General features: G+C 36.9%; 1 protein-coding gene across 2 annotated transcripts in view; it reads right to left on the bottom strand.

Moving 5' to 3' along the window:
- EPHA3 (EPH receptor A3) overlaps positions 1-14599 on the bottom strand; it is a 411930-nt gene that overhangs the window by 41109 nt on the left and 356222 nt on the right. For both annotated transcript variants that reach the window (XM_004706437.3, XM_013005630.3), the window contains exons 12-13: positions 2631-2692; positions 346-555 (exon numbers count right to left, since the gene is read on the bottom strand). In XM_004706437.3, the coding sequence (XP_004706494.1) occupies positions 346-555; positions 2631-2692 (272 nt within the window). The remainder of the gene's footprint in view (positions 1-345; positions 556-2630; positions 2693-14599) is intronic.

Genomic DNA, 14599 nt, shown 5'->3' with positions numbered 1-14599 from the left:
AATGTTTAATTTGAAGTGTATGTCTTCAATCCTACAAGAACTAGGGTTGGCTTTTGTTACAGGATAAATCAAAGAGGACAGATTGGGGGGAAAGGAGTTGAAGAGTTGAAACACCACCTTCCGAAGTCTATAGAGTTAGACGGAGGGTAGGTCAAGATATGTGAAACTATATTTTGATGGTTTTGTTTAATAAAAAAAAATTATATAATTTCGTTGAAATCCTTTTTCAACAAAACATGCATACATGTTTACTTTTCTGGTGCATAACATTGGTACTTATTTTCATGCCAAAAGGATACATAATAGAAAATAAAGATAAAAGTTAAAAAAGGCTGATTTACTCACTCTTGTTGTATAGGCAGCTTCTGGGTCATCCTCTAGAACACGGGAAAGTCCGAAATCTGAAACCTTGCATACCAAATTACTGTTGATCAAGATATTCCGAGCAGCAAGGTCCCGATGAACATAACCCATATCCGACAGGTACTTCATGCCAGACGCTATCCCGCGAAGCATCCCCACTAACTGGATGACTGTAAACTGGGCGTCATGTTTCTGTGAAGTGTGTTAAAGGACAATTAATATGTGTTATTTTTAAGTACATATTTTTAGTTAAAATCCCACATACCAAATTTTGAAACAAGAACCACACACGCTTCAGTGTTAAGTACCCCAGATTAACAAAATATGTGAATGGTTGTGTAATTATGCAAACCAAAATGGCGACCGCATTACCAATTATTTCATAAAAAGAAATATGTATGTGTGTACATATATATATTGCCATTTGTTTAATTAAAACTCATCATGACTATACTGGAGAGGGTGTAAGTGCCACATCAAGTCTGTAAGGCTGTACATCTTTTAGGCTGCTATGTCTTACTCGCTGGGAGGCGCTAATGCAGTAAAACTGCCCCAATTGCCCTTGGCAGTCAAGTGCTTAAGCACTGTGCCACCAGGGTTTTCTTCAGTAGTACCTGAATGTTCTCCGGTTTCAAATCTACAAATCTCTTGCTCTTTGCGTGATACCCAAATCTCTCCTCAGAAACTGGAACCTCAAGAAAATAAAAATTATTTTGATTCTGTGGTTAGAGGAGATTTGTATTTTTAATGGATAGAATTTTTCTTCTCGCTATATGGGTTTCAGGTTCTTTAAAAATTCCTCCAAATAAAATGGATGTTGAATTTTTGATACTCTTTTATGAATAATTAAAAATTAGGGAAAATTTTTATTGTCTCTTTGTATGTCCAGTCCTATGAGCTGCATATCCTAACAGAGGAAATAGAAGGAAAGTGTGTCCTGAACTTATAAAAGCTCCAAACTAAGTTGATTAAAATAGAATTACATCATTTACAAAGTATACAGAGTTTTTCAATATCAAATGTCCTGTCGATTTAGGTCTACACACACACACACACACAAAGATTTTAGAATAATAATTTTTAAAATTACATAAAAATATGTAAATATATTGCCACCAAGATTTTCATTTGCCTACTGAATATTAAAGTATACTTTTCCTGTTCATAGAAAAAATTTGAATTTTTTCCTGTATGATTGGTATTATATCTATATCTTATCTATGTCTCTATACATATAGTGTTGGAAAAACTTATGTGGTTGTTAATAATCACTTTGGTCCATGGTAATGCCTAGCCAGGATCCCTGGTGGTGCAGTAGGACCGCTGAGAAGAAAGGTTCAAACCCATCAGCAATTCTACTGGAGAAAGATGAGGCTGTTTGCTCCTGTAAGATTGACAAAGCCTCTGGAATCTTACTTAGGGTACTAATGAGTTGGAATGGGAGAGGGAGTTCAGTGGTTGGCAGTGTCTTATATTCCATGCTTTTTAAAGCTTTATTTTGTGAATATCATATTTGTTCAAATAAAATATAGAGTAAATGAATTTTAAAAGATTAAAGTGTTTCCAAACTTCAAGATACGCTACCAAAGAACTTAGGACCATAATGAAATCACTGAGTCGAGAAAATATGTTTCCAATACCTTATTGTGAACCCACTGCCATCAACTCAATTTTGACTCCTAAAGCTTGCGGGTCGCCACGTGTTTACAGGAGCAAGTTGTCACATCTTTGTTCCTCAGGAGTTCTAGCTGGTTCAAACTGCCAAGTTTTGTATTAACAGTCAAAGGCTTAAGCACTGTGCCAGCACAGTTCGCTTTAGAATGAGAGGGCGTGCATTTACCTGTTGGACAGCAACTAGTAACACACACACAATCTGTCCTCATCCATGGTATCAATGTAGAATTGTTAATGTCTATTTTTATTTTAACTGGGATGGACTTGGATAGTATAAATATCCAGGCTGAAGATATGAGGAAGAAAGACTTTATGTCTGCTTCCACATAGAGTTTCAGTCTTGGAAACCCATAATTGGGTCACCAGGAGTGGCAAAAGGGATGATGGATGTGGAATTTTATAGCGGAAGAAGATTGCTCATATTTGTTTTAAAAGTTAACATTTGAATACCATAAGAAGAAGATATGTTTTCACAATCTCCTTTTGATTCTCTAGTTTGAGAAATTTTTAGTTTTCCTTTAAGTTTATAATGCCTAAGTGTTTGGCACAAGATTAGAAGCCATGTGTAACATATTTGGCAGTCTTCTACTCACACGTAAGAAACTATCCAAGGAGCCATTCTCCATGTATTCTGTGACAATCATAACCGGTTTGCCTGTATGGATGGTAAATTAATTAAACACACATTAGCAAATATCAACAAGTAACATAAATAGAATAATTGGATTGGATAAATACCAATTATAGAATCTTGCCCCATCTCATAATTTTATGACATTTAAATTAAAAATAAATTAACGGAAATTAGATTCTAATAAAGAAGAAACTATTAAAAATAGATTTCAGAGCCAGCCTCTATAACTCATGATATCTAAATTGGTTTATTTTGTATAATTTTGATAAACTCATAATATCCCTTTTCCCCATCTAATTTCGATGTGTGGTGGAACTTTAAAAATCAAGGGACTAGCATGTCTGAATAGTGTGACATAGACTGATATCAAAACTCTATTTCCAAATAAGATTTTCATTTCGACTTTTCCAAAGAAGGCAATTCAGTCTTTGTTTCCCCTTGTTGAAATGTCACTGTTCAAATAGCAAACACAGCAAAAAGTGGATTCTTTAACCTAGATGAAGAATTGTTTAGTGCTTGTTAACCTTGCCGCTTCAGCTGTCTCTTGTCTAGACACTCTCCCGTCTCCCACAGATGTAAGCTGTCTTCCATTCAAAAGGGTTCAGATTAACGGTTTCAGATTCAGCCTTTTCTTCTTAGCCAACTATTTCAGATTTGTATTTCAATGATTTCAACAAGAACTGGCCTGATCTGCATTCCATTACAGTAGGAGCCCTACGGGGATCGGGGTAAAGTTTTAGGTTGCTATCTACAAGTTCAGCAGTTTGAACCCACCAGCTGCTGCATGGGAAAAATATGATCAACTGATTAATATATATTTATATTCTAGCACAATTCATACAACCCCGACATCAAATTGTTTACCAAATCTGCTTTAGAAATGCTACCATACTCAAATTGTACCTGGATCTAAATAATTGTTAGGCTACGAATTATTGTTCAAAATTTGTGTTTGACAACTCCTTACCATTTTTTCTTCTTTCCTCCACCCTTCTCGCTTGAATGTGAAATCAGCTTTATTTTACTCAATTGCAAATGGACTGCTTCTAAAGAATGCTTGTGCACTCTATAACAAGATGTTTATAGACTCCGATTTAGGAAATAAAATAATGCCTTCAATAAAATATTTTGTTTTGTTTTATAACAAAGTGTCATACTTGTGATCTCTCTGAGACAGTACCCTAACTGACCTGCAAAATCAAATCCTCTGCTTTCAAGCCCGAGTGAAAAATGAGACTTCAACTGCCATTCATCTTCCAACAGATCTAAACTGTAGAGGCTTCTTTGAATGCTGGCTAGTCAGAGACAAGTAAATCACTATGTTCACAGACCTACCGCTTTTTACAGTAGAAATAAATACATCCTTTTATACATATTTAGTTGGCACTCAGAGACAATAAAATCCATCTTGGCTCGAGAAGAGCGGGAAACTAAAACTAACATTGCTGCTGACAGAAACTTTGACATATGTGGACTTAAAATATTATTAAATATTTAACCATTTCGGGCATTTCTATGGAATTTACTACGTTCAAAACACTGGTAGCCTTATTTATATACATTAAAATATTAACCATTTCCATTTCCATTTTATATATGAGAAAACTGAGACAGAGAGAGACTACTTTGCTCAGTGTCACACAGGTAATAATAATAAAGTCTAAAACTGCAATCAGAAATCTAGTTCTAGAGTTTTTAATACAATATGGTGTCACTTTGGAAATTTATATGGAGGAAAATATTCAAAATATGAAAAAAGAATTACACATAATATTCTATACCTACTAGGGACATAAATGTACAAAATAGAACAAATGATACATGAATTATTATTCAGTTAATAATTGTATGTCAACTCCATAGATTATTTGGTTTTAGAATGATGACTCTGAAAACTTTAGCAACCTAGACAATTGTTATGTGTATTTTACATAAGCAAAGAAGGGAATATGTAAGTAGATATGTTTAGTATATGGGAAATACATTTGGAGGCTTTCCATAAATATAACTATGAAATGCTGCATTATCAAAACCAAACCCAAAGGCCTTAAGCTGGTTTTGACTCATAGTGACCCTACAGAAGAGAGGAGAGGTACCCCTGAGGAAGCCCTGGTCGTGGTAGTGGGCCACGATTTGGGATACAGGGGCTCTGTGAGACACACTCTGCTTGATGGCAATGACTTTGGTTTCTGAGGCTGAAAAACTTTATGAAAGCAAACGCCTTCCTCTTTCTCCCTCAAAGTGGCTGATGGGTTCAAATCACTGACTTTTCAGTTCGGTAGCAGCGCAGTGTGTTATGCAACTTCACTCCTCTCCCTGTTTAACTGCTGCTCAGCTGGAAACATGGCAAATTCAATGAACTGTGTGCTGGAGTCACACAATTAGCTTCATGAGGGAGCAGAGCCGCAGCATGCCTCTCTCTGGTTCCAACGTCTGTACATATGACTGCCTTGTGGGTCTCCTCTTGTATTGTTGCTGTCATGTTTTAAGTATAAACTCATTATGCTACGAAAAGGAAGAGGGTCTCCTCTTGTATTGTTGCTGTCATGTTTTAAGTATAAACTCATTATGCTACGAAAAGGAAGAGAAAGTACTCATCCTCCAAGTTCAGAAGCTCTGAGTTCACTATCGATGAGTACTGTTGAGAGTCGTTGATCAAATACTCGGTCATTTCAGCCAGTGCTTTGTGCCACCAGCACTCACATATCCCAAACTCTAGATCTGAGGGGCCTTTACATAGTTTACAGGGTCCTGGTGGCATAGTGATTACACATCGTGCTATGATCCTCAAGGTCTGCAGCTAGAAATGATCAGCCTCTGCACAGGAGAAAGACGGGCTTTCTACTCCCATGAACAGTTACAGTCTCAGAAACCCCCAGGGGCAGTTCCTCCCGTTCCTACAGACTACAGTTGGCATCCACTAGATGACAGTGAGTTTGATTTGTTTTTGCTTTTTTTCAGTTATTAATTATACTTTGTTATTTTTTCCAAAGTTTTATTGGCACATAATTTACATATGATACAATTCAATTATTCACTAGTTCAATCATTCAATCATATCAAGGTACAGTCACCATCAAGGTACAATCAATCTTAGATCATTCGCCTCCCTCCCGCCTTTACCATGAGTTGTGCAATCAGTCTGCTCTGTGTTCCCTCCCTGCTACCCCCTTCATTATTTATTTCCGAAATACCCTTTCCCTCCTACAGCCCCTTCCTCCACGCCCCCGAACCCCTGTCCCAGTCTTTCCTATCTTTCCCAGTGCTTCACAGCTGGGAAACCAACAGAAAACACTTTAAAAAAAAACATACTAAGGCTAAAATCATACCAGTATAAAGACAAAAGTACAGATAATGTGTACGAAGGGAAAGATTCCCATCAACATTCAAAAGGACAGGGAGGAAATGTCTGTCGTGGAACAAGTGAGAGATACTTGTCCCCAGTCCAAATCTGGTTTTGAGTTTGAAAGTTTATGGAAAAATGAAATAAAAATAAAAATGGAATTCCACAAAATGGAATTCCACTTAAAAGCCCATTTATAACATTTGATTTGACAATATTTAGAAAGAAAAAGAAAATTCAACATTGACCTGAAAATTTTGATCTTAGAAAATGGCTTGAGAGACTAGAATAAATGAATTTATGAAATACTGAATATTCCTGTTCTACATAAACCACTATCAGTTTACCTCTTCTCACTTAATACAATCTGGGATGAATAATATCCTACAGGAATTCAATGCATACTTATAGTGTAATTGCAACGTATACTTATAATGTAGTTATAGATGTTTACCTCAAACAGTATCCTCTTAATTACACTAGCCAGTTATTGAGTTTGTTCACTCGCAGAATCTTTGCTCATACTTCTTTTTCTTCTGGCTTTCAACCTTATGACTATTTCGTTTCTCATTAGCATGTCTACTATAATTTTGGCAAGGGAAATAAAAGTAGCTGAAAAATCAAGCCGGTCAATTAAGCCAAAGCCCCATGACCATTCAGAATTCAGATCAGGTTGCATTGAGCTCTGCAATTTAAGTACTTGTAAACACACCCATTAAAATAGACCGGTTTGAAAATGTGCTTTGCATTAAGTTCAAAGATTGGGCAAACCCAAATTTACAGAGAGAGTAAACAATATTGTAGATATTCTACCTTTGAAAGCAGTGCCTTGACGTAGAGTTCCCTGAAACTTTTATTATAATATGTAGGGTTAGAGGTGAGATAATCTCTGCAGTAATATTGAGAACTTGTGCAGACATGCATTAAGAGTAGTGGGACTTGATTTATAAAATACCAGCTCATCTACTCCTTACACAACCTATTTATATTCATATTTGCATGCCTTTTCATGTATGTAAGTATGTTTGTTTTACAAGTCATACTACCAGCTTTCTCAAGACAGAGCCTATACTGATTGTCACTGATTATCACCCTCTGTCCAATATATTTGGGTATACATGCTAAACTCAATGAGTTTATTGTCCCCTGACTGGCTTTAATGGAATTTCATCAAAAGTGAATAACAAAACACTGGTAGTGGAGTTTTCCTTTTGTTTTTAAGTGATGTATGGATGGAGATAAAATAATGACTTCTACAAGTTGGGAGTTGAAAGCAAGCAAGCAAGTCGGTTGCAATCATCGCACCAACTGATACAGAAACACTGCTCAGTCAGAATTATGGTTCGTTACAGAAGAAAGGTCTTTCAACACAGAGTCTCGGCATTCCAGCTTCAGCAGAGGCTCATTCACCACAAAATGATGCATCTCTTTTTCTATGAAATGAAGAGTAGGCTAATATGATATACAGCCAGAGAGAGAAATGTTTGGTGGCAATTTCCAAGTAAATGTCTCTTTATGTTAAATTATTTTCAATCATGCAGAATATTTATTGATCCTTAAAATATTAAAATTTATTGAAATATTTATATTATTTAAATTTACAATATGTAAAATGGGAAAATGCAACTACTTTCTCTTAAAACTAAAAATTGTGTTTTATTTTCACTAAGAATTGTGACTTTCTATATACTCTACCTCTTATTTTTAAAATCATTGAAAAACAAACTTTATTAGCCAAATAAAACTTCTACAATCCTTCATCATAGCAGCCAGATACCTATTATTAGCGTCACATAATCAGAATCAGTGTAGTGTAAAAGAAAAAATAATTATAAACAAGAAAGGAGAGCTGAAAGATAAAATTTAAATTATAGATCACCATCCCAAGAAAAATACTTGATTTGACTTTGATTAGAAATAAAAATGTTTTAGTTGCAGATTTCCAAGCAGTACAACTAGCTAGTAGAAACAGGAACAAACTACATATGTTTTCTGTGGATTTTCAACTTAATGATTCCAAAAATTCAGGGCAATGTTTTCCAAATTCTATTTAAATTCTGCTACATGACCCTCATTGCATCCATTGTTATTTGAGTTAATGTGGGCAGGTGACAACTATTTTTCTGTAGTCCCAAATTCAGCATATAGCAGAGTACCAGTTATAATTTATGAGATTAGTTCTATTATGTTGGGCTAACAAAGGACAAACTAACCCTTGAAAATCAGGCTTGCAAATATTTTTTCTAGAAATCTTCCATAACCAACCATAACTTCATCAAATCTTAACACATCGATTCATTTATATTCAACTGATTAAATTTTTAAAAATTATTTATGCTTTATTTGAAATTATGCATAAGTATTTCAAATTATATATAAAATAAGAGATCAACAAATTTACTGCTATTGAGTCAATTCTGACTGATAGAGACCCTGTAGAATACAGGAGAACTGCCCTGTGGGTTTTCAAAACTAACTCAGTTTTTAAAAAAAAAATTTTTTACTGGGAGCCCTTACAGCTCTTAAAATAATCTCTGCATCAATTGTATCAATCACATTTGTACATATGTTGCCATCATCCTTTTCAAAACATTTTCCTTCTACTTGAGCCTTTGGTATTAGCTCCTCATATTTTTCCTTCTTTGCCCACCCTCCCTCCCTTATGAACCCTTGATAATTTGTAATTATTATTTTCATCGTACACAGACCACTGTCTCCCTTCACCCATGTCTCTATCTTTCATCCCTCTTGTGGACAGGGTTTATATGCTGATCATTGTGATAAGTTCCCCCTTTCCCTGACCCTCATAGTATCTCTACTCCCATTTTTGTTCCTTAGGGGGTTATCTGTCCTTGATTCCCTGTGTCAAGCACCAGGATACCTGCTCTGGTCTAGACAGATTTGTAAGGTAGAATTGGGGTCATGATAGCGGTGGGGGGAACAAGAGGAAGGTTGCATATTTCACCGGTGCTATACTGCACCCTGGCTGGCTCATTCATTCCATGTGACCCTTCTGTGTGGGGATGTCCAATTGTCAACGATGAGCTTTGCATCTCTACTCTGTCCCCACCCTCTTTCATAGTGATGTGACTGTTCTGCGTCTTCTTATTCTTGATACCTGATCCCATCAAAAACTCATGATCACACAGGCTGGTGTGCTTCTGTCATGTAGGCTTTGTTGCTTCTCAGCTAGACGGCCGCTTGTTTATCTTCAAGTGTTTAAGATCCCAGATGTCTTTTGACAGGTGGGCACCATCAGCTTTCTTCACCACATTTGCTTATGCACCCATTTTATCTTCAGTAATCTCATTGGGAAGGAGAGCATCATGGAATGCCATTTTATGTGAACAAAGTATTCTTGCATTGAGGTAGTACTTGAGTAGAGTCCCAATGTCCGTCTACTACCTTATTATTTATCATATTATATATGTACATAGAAGTATGTCCCTATCATTATATAAAAATATATTTACATATGAACATGCCTGAATTTATACCTCTATCAATGTCTTTTGTCTCCCAGTTCTTTCCCCTATATCCTTTTACTTTCCCCCTGTCCCACTATCATGTTCTACATTAATTCAACTCCCAGTAATTCCTCTTGGCTATAATGCACTTGATCAAAGACCCACCAGGCTTTCCATGCCCTTCTCGCCATAGATTTTAGATCACTTATTGTTCCCTTGTGCCTAGGTTTGTTGGCTCCCACTTTCCATTCCCCTACTCCCCCTCTCGCATGTCCACTAGGAACCATCAGTCCGGTCCTGTTTTTTTCTCCTCGGGATTGTTTATCCTGCCGATCTTATCTAGATAGACACGGAAAAACAAAATACAAAACAAAAAACAACAACCAAAAAGAAAATCCTATAAATAGTTCCAGGTCTGTCTGCTGATTTTTATGAGTGTTTTCTGGCCAAATCTGATAAGAGGGTCACACTCTGCCCTCAAAATCTATGAAGTCTATTTTGGGGGTTCCTTGGGGACTTCATTGCATTGCTCCCCTTGCTGCTGTGTTGCACACCTTTGGTGTGACTGTAACTCTTTTAAGGAGTAGAAAGTCACAACTTTCTCCCATATAAAATATGTATTAATATAAACATGTTTATTAACTGCTGAACAGCTAGAAGATAAATGCAAAAGAAAATTTTTTTTTCAAAAGAAATTTTTTGGAGAGAAACAAACAAGAAATAAAAGTGATTTGGTATAGTCCCTAAATGTTGTTAGGCACCCTCCATTGGTTCCGACTCAGAGTAACCCTATGTGCAACAGAACCAAACACTGCCCTCACAATTGTCCTCGTGTGTGAGGCCATCGCTGCAGCCACCGTGTCAATCAGCTTACCAGAGCCTCCCTCTTTTCTGCTGCTGCTCCACCACACCAAGCACAATGCCTTTCTCTAGTGCCTCGTCTCTCGTGACATGTCCTAAGTATGGGGAATGAAGTCTCACTACCCTTGCCTCTAAGGACCAGTCTGTCTGTATTTCTTCCAAGACAAATCTGTTTGTTCTTTTCAAAAATCCATGGCACTTTTAATATCTTCAGCAACACCCTAGTTCATGTGCATGCATTTTCCTTCAGTTTTCCTTATTCAGTGTACAACTTTCACAGGCATACGAGGCAATTGAAAAGACCATGGATTGGGTCAAGCACACTTAAGTCTTCAAAGTAAGATTCTTGCTTTTCAACACTCTACGGAGGTCTTTTTGCAGATTTACCCAACGCAATGAGTCGTGTGATCTCTTGACTGCTGCTTCCATGAGCACTGGTTGTGGAGCAAAGCACAATGAAGACCACGACAACTTCAGCAATTGTTTCCCCATTCATCATGTCCTGTTGGTCCAGTTGTGAGGACCCTAGTCTTCTGAACACCGAGTTGTAATCCAGACTGAAGGCTGCAGTTCTCAGTCTCCATCAGCAAGTGCTTCAAGTCCTTCTCACTGTCAGCAGGCAAGACGGCATCAGCTGCGCATCGTAAATCATTAAGACTTCCTCTAATCCTGATGCCACATTCTTCTTCAGATGATCCAGTTCATCTACTAATGTGCCTTGCAGAAAGATGGAATAAGTGTAGTGAAGGATCCAGTCTTGACGAGCATCTTTCCTGATTTTGAAACATGCACTCACAAAAACATAACGTCTTACTCCATCTATGCTTCTGTATCACCTTTGCAAGGATTACAAAGGTGACAATTTGTAGGAAAGTATTTGGTATAAAGTGGACACTTGTAAATGTAGATCTACTTTAATTATGAGAAATCCTCGTGATATTGTGTTCCATGTCCTTTCCTGTAAAGAACCCTCAGGAATGTAATGCTACAGTTAAACTATATAGGTATTACTATTTACATTTTCAGAAAACCATTCAAGATGGAGAATATGTCGAAAAAAAAATCACATCCAATATAATTCATTCTATTTTGCACGGTGAAAAGTGGCCAATGAAGCTCTTCGGGGCGAAATATCATTTGACTAATGAAGTGATAGCAGAAATGTTAAACATTTGTTAAAAACAAGTTCCATCTTTTTGAACTTCAACTGAAATTGATAACACATGTTGGTACCTAGTTCTGGGCAGGGAATGTGCCCTCAGCTTTCTGCTACTTTGAAGATCAGAGGCTCTCTCGCCTTCTCTAATTTAAGACCACCAGGCTCAAATTGTACGTTAAAATTGTTTCTAGTTTAATGCAGATAAATGAGAATATAATCATTAAGTAGGACACTTTCTCTAAATTATTTGAGAAAGATAAATTCTAGTTAGTCTTTTAAAGTATACAATAGCAACAATAGGATGAAATATATGTGAGCAAAAATAAAAAAGAATTTCTGGGATTTTGTTCTAGGTATCTAAATTAGCTGTAATTGAGTCTCAAAATAACTGGAAGAGAACAGCTAGTTTTGCATAGCTCTTTATCACTTAACAATATACTCTTGGATAATCTGTTTGATCTTAAAGCATCTACAATATTGGTTACAACAACAGGCTCAAACATAGCAATGGATGTGAGGTGGGTACAGGTCAGAGCCAAAGTCACCTACAAAATAATTACATCAGGAGGAAAAAGAGTCCGGCTAATTTCATGTTGTAAACAAGGAATGAGACCAGGTGTTTGTATGACAAGAGGTAGAACCAAAACTTGAGCTCTGAAGTTCTGATTTCCACACTGGCTCTCTTTTGGAAAATACAACATTTTTTTGGTCTGCTTCTTTTTTGTTGTTTTGTATGATTTATGCATACTAGCTATAGGATAGGTAAATATATAGAGATGGTGACTGGATTAATAATTTCCTAGAGGTGTGGCAGGGGAGGATAGGGCGAAACAGGTAACATCACTGAGTATGAGAAGAAAATATTCTGAAATTGATTGTGGTGATGATTGCATAACTTTTATTACTATGGATGAGAGATTAAATTGTATGATATGTGAAGTACATGCCAATAAACTAATTTTTTAAATGATGGACTCTGCATCACCGTGTGTGTGTGTGTGTGTGTGTGTGTGTGTGTGTGTGTGTGTGTGTACATGCATCACCGTCTCAGGAAGCAAAAGATAGTGTAAGCAGTACACTGAAAACTTCATTTGGTGCCAATATTTTTTTATATAATAAATGCAACCTATTAACTTGTTCTAGTACATTTCTATTTCCTCTCAGAGAGTAAAGTTTTCTGATTTAAAGCTTTAACTATGGCACTAAAGGAGTTCAAAAATATAATTCTAGTTCTGCTACTCTGTTATGCTCACAGTATATGAGATAAGTGGGATTTATATAGTCTGGTTTGGCAGCCCTTTACAGGCTTATTTGACCAAAGAGATATATCAAATTTTGAACTTTCACCCTAAGAATAAGGCAGTTGTAATAATACCTTATAATGTGACAAGATCAAACATAAGCAATATGTTAAATGTGTGCATAATACCATTAATTTTGAAACAGATTACTTCTTCTGATATTTTCTTTGCAATTTGGCCTAGGGGTTGTTTTATAAATTTCTTTGATTTACTTTAATAGTCTATATTTAATTATTTTCTAAAGAGAGTAAGACACAATGGCATAATAATTGTGATTCAGTAAATATATGAATAAGAAATAGAAAAATGTGAAAGATCTTCCAATAATTTATTATTCCAAAGAATGAAAACTAACTCATTCTAATAAAATGTAAGAGTAGATTTCCGACAAATATGCAGTGTGAATGTGCTATTTTATTGAACTTGTTGGACTGTGTCAGAGAAGCCAGTGAGGAGCTTTCTTCCTCATACAATATAATCATTTTCTCCCTCATTCCCTAAGTACTGAAGAGACTGTTTGATAATTATATTTTTGAACAATGAATTCAATTTAATGAACAAAATGCTGAATTAAGGAATTTAATTGTTAAGATAATCTATTCTTCAAATTCCTAAATAAAGCAGAACCATGGACGCGGCTTCTGTTTTAGTCTGAATTAGTGTACAAATGTCTTGCCCTCTCATTAAGGGTTGCTATTCAGTAAAGACAACAAAAAGCCTGCCAACTGGAGTGATAAGAACGATGCATAACATGGCCAGAGGCCCTATCGCACCTCCTCTAGCTTCCCTATTGCCATGCGACAGAGGGCACTGCCTCATCCTCCATCCTTTTTTACGTACTCTGACACTTACTCTTCCTCCACCAGCGGGCTCCTTCTCTGCTGGATTCGATAATTCATTGCAATGGTCAGACAGGGCTCACAGACAATACTCATGATTGTACAGCCTCACAATTGTCATTGTGTTGGAGCCCATTTTTGCAGCCACTGGGTCAATCCATTTCATCAATGGTCTTCCTCTTTTTCACTACCCTTCTACTTTACCAAGCCTTTTATAGAAACTGGCCTCTCATGACAACATGTCTTACGTACATGAGATAAAGTCTTTCCATCCTAGTCTGTAAGGAGCATTTTGGCTGTACTTCTTCCAAGATAGATTTGTTTGTTCTTTTGGCAATTCCTAGCACTTTTAATATTCTTCACCAACACCATAATTTAAATGCATCAATTCTTCTTGGTCATCCTTCTTCAATATCTAAATGTCATGTGCATATGATGGGATTGAAAATACCATAGCTTGAGTCAGGTGCAGCATAATCCTTATGGGAGGGGTCTTTTTAAGGGACGGTAATAGGCTACCAAAAGCCAGAACCAGAAAACATTAAGGATACACTACCGGTCCACAGAAACACCTCTCCTCAGCCAGAAGCCAAATCTCTCTCTAGTCCTCAGCTCCTCAGCCACACGGTGTCTTGACCTCTGCCTCCCTGGGTCAGAAAGCCCATGCCGGGCTCTGCCTCACGTTCTAATAGTCTCAGTGCTTGTCCTCAGCTTTCTCATTGCCTCCTGACTTGATCTCCATTCTCAGCCTAGCTTGAGTCCCATTGTCTCGGTGCCACAGTCTCTGGTGCCTCAATCTGGGCCTCAGCTACTTCTGGCAGAGATCTTGATTGCATCCCACGTCTTCTGATGGTCCTTGGATTTCTCTCTCTCTTTCTGCTTCCAAATTGGCTCTGTACACAGAAGGATGGTTTGGATAGGGAGGGTTTTTCTGCCTTTCAACAGACTATGTCCTCAA

This window comes from Echinops telfairi, unplaced genomic scaffold (assembly GCF_000313985.2).
Source record: "Echinops telfairi isolate 266 unplaced genomic scaffold, ASM31398v2 ScPeMD7_6;HRSCAF=24_1, whole genome shotgun sequence".
Lineage (NCBI taxonomy): Eukaryota > Metazoa > Chordata > Mammalia > Afrosoricida > Tenrecidae > Echinops > Echinops telfairi.
This window is presented reverse-complemented; position numbering and strand designations above follow the sequence as displayed.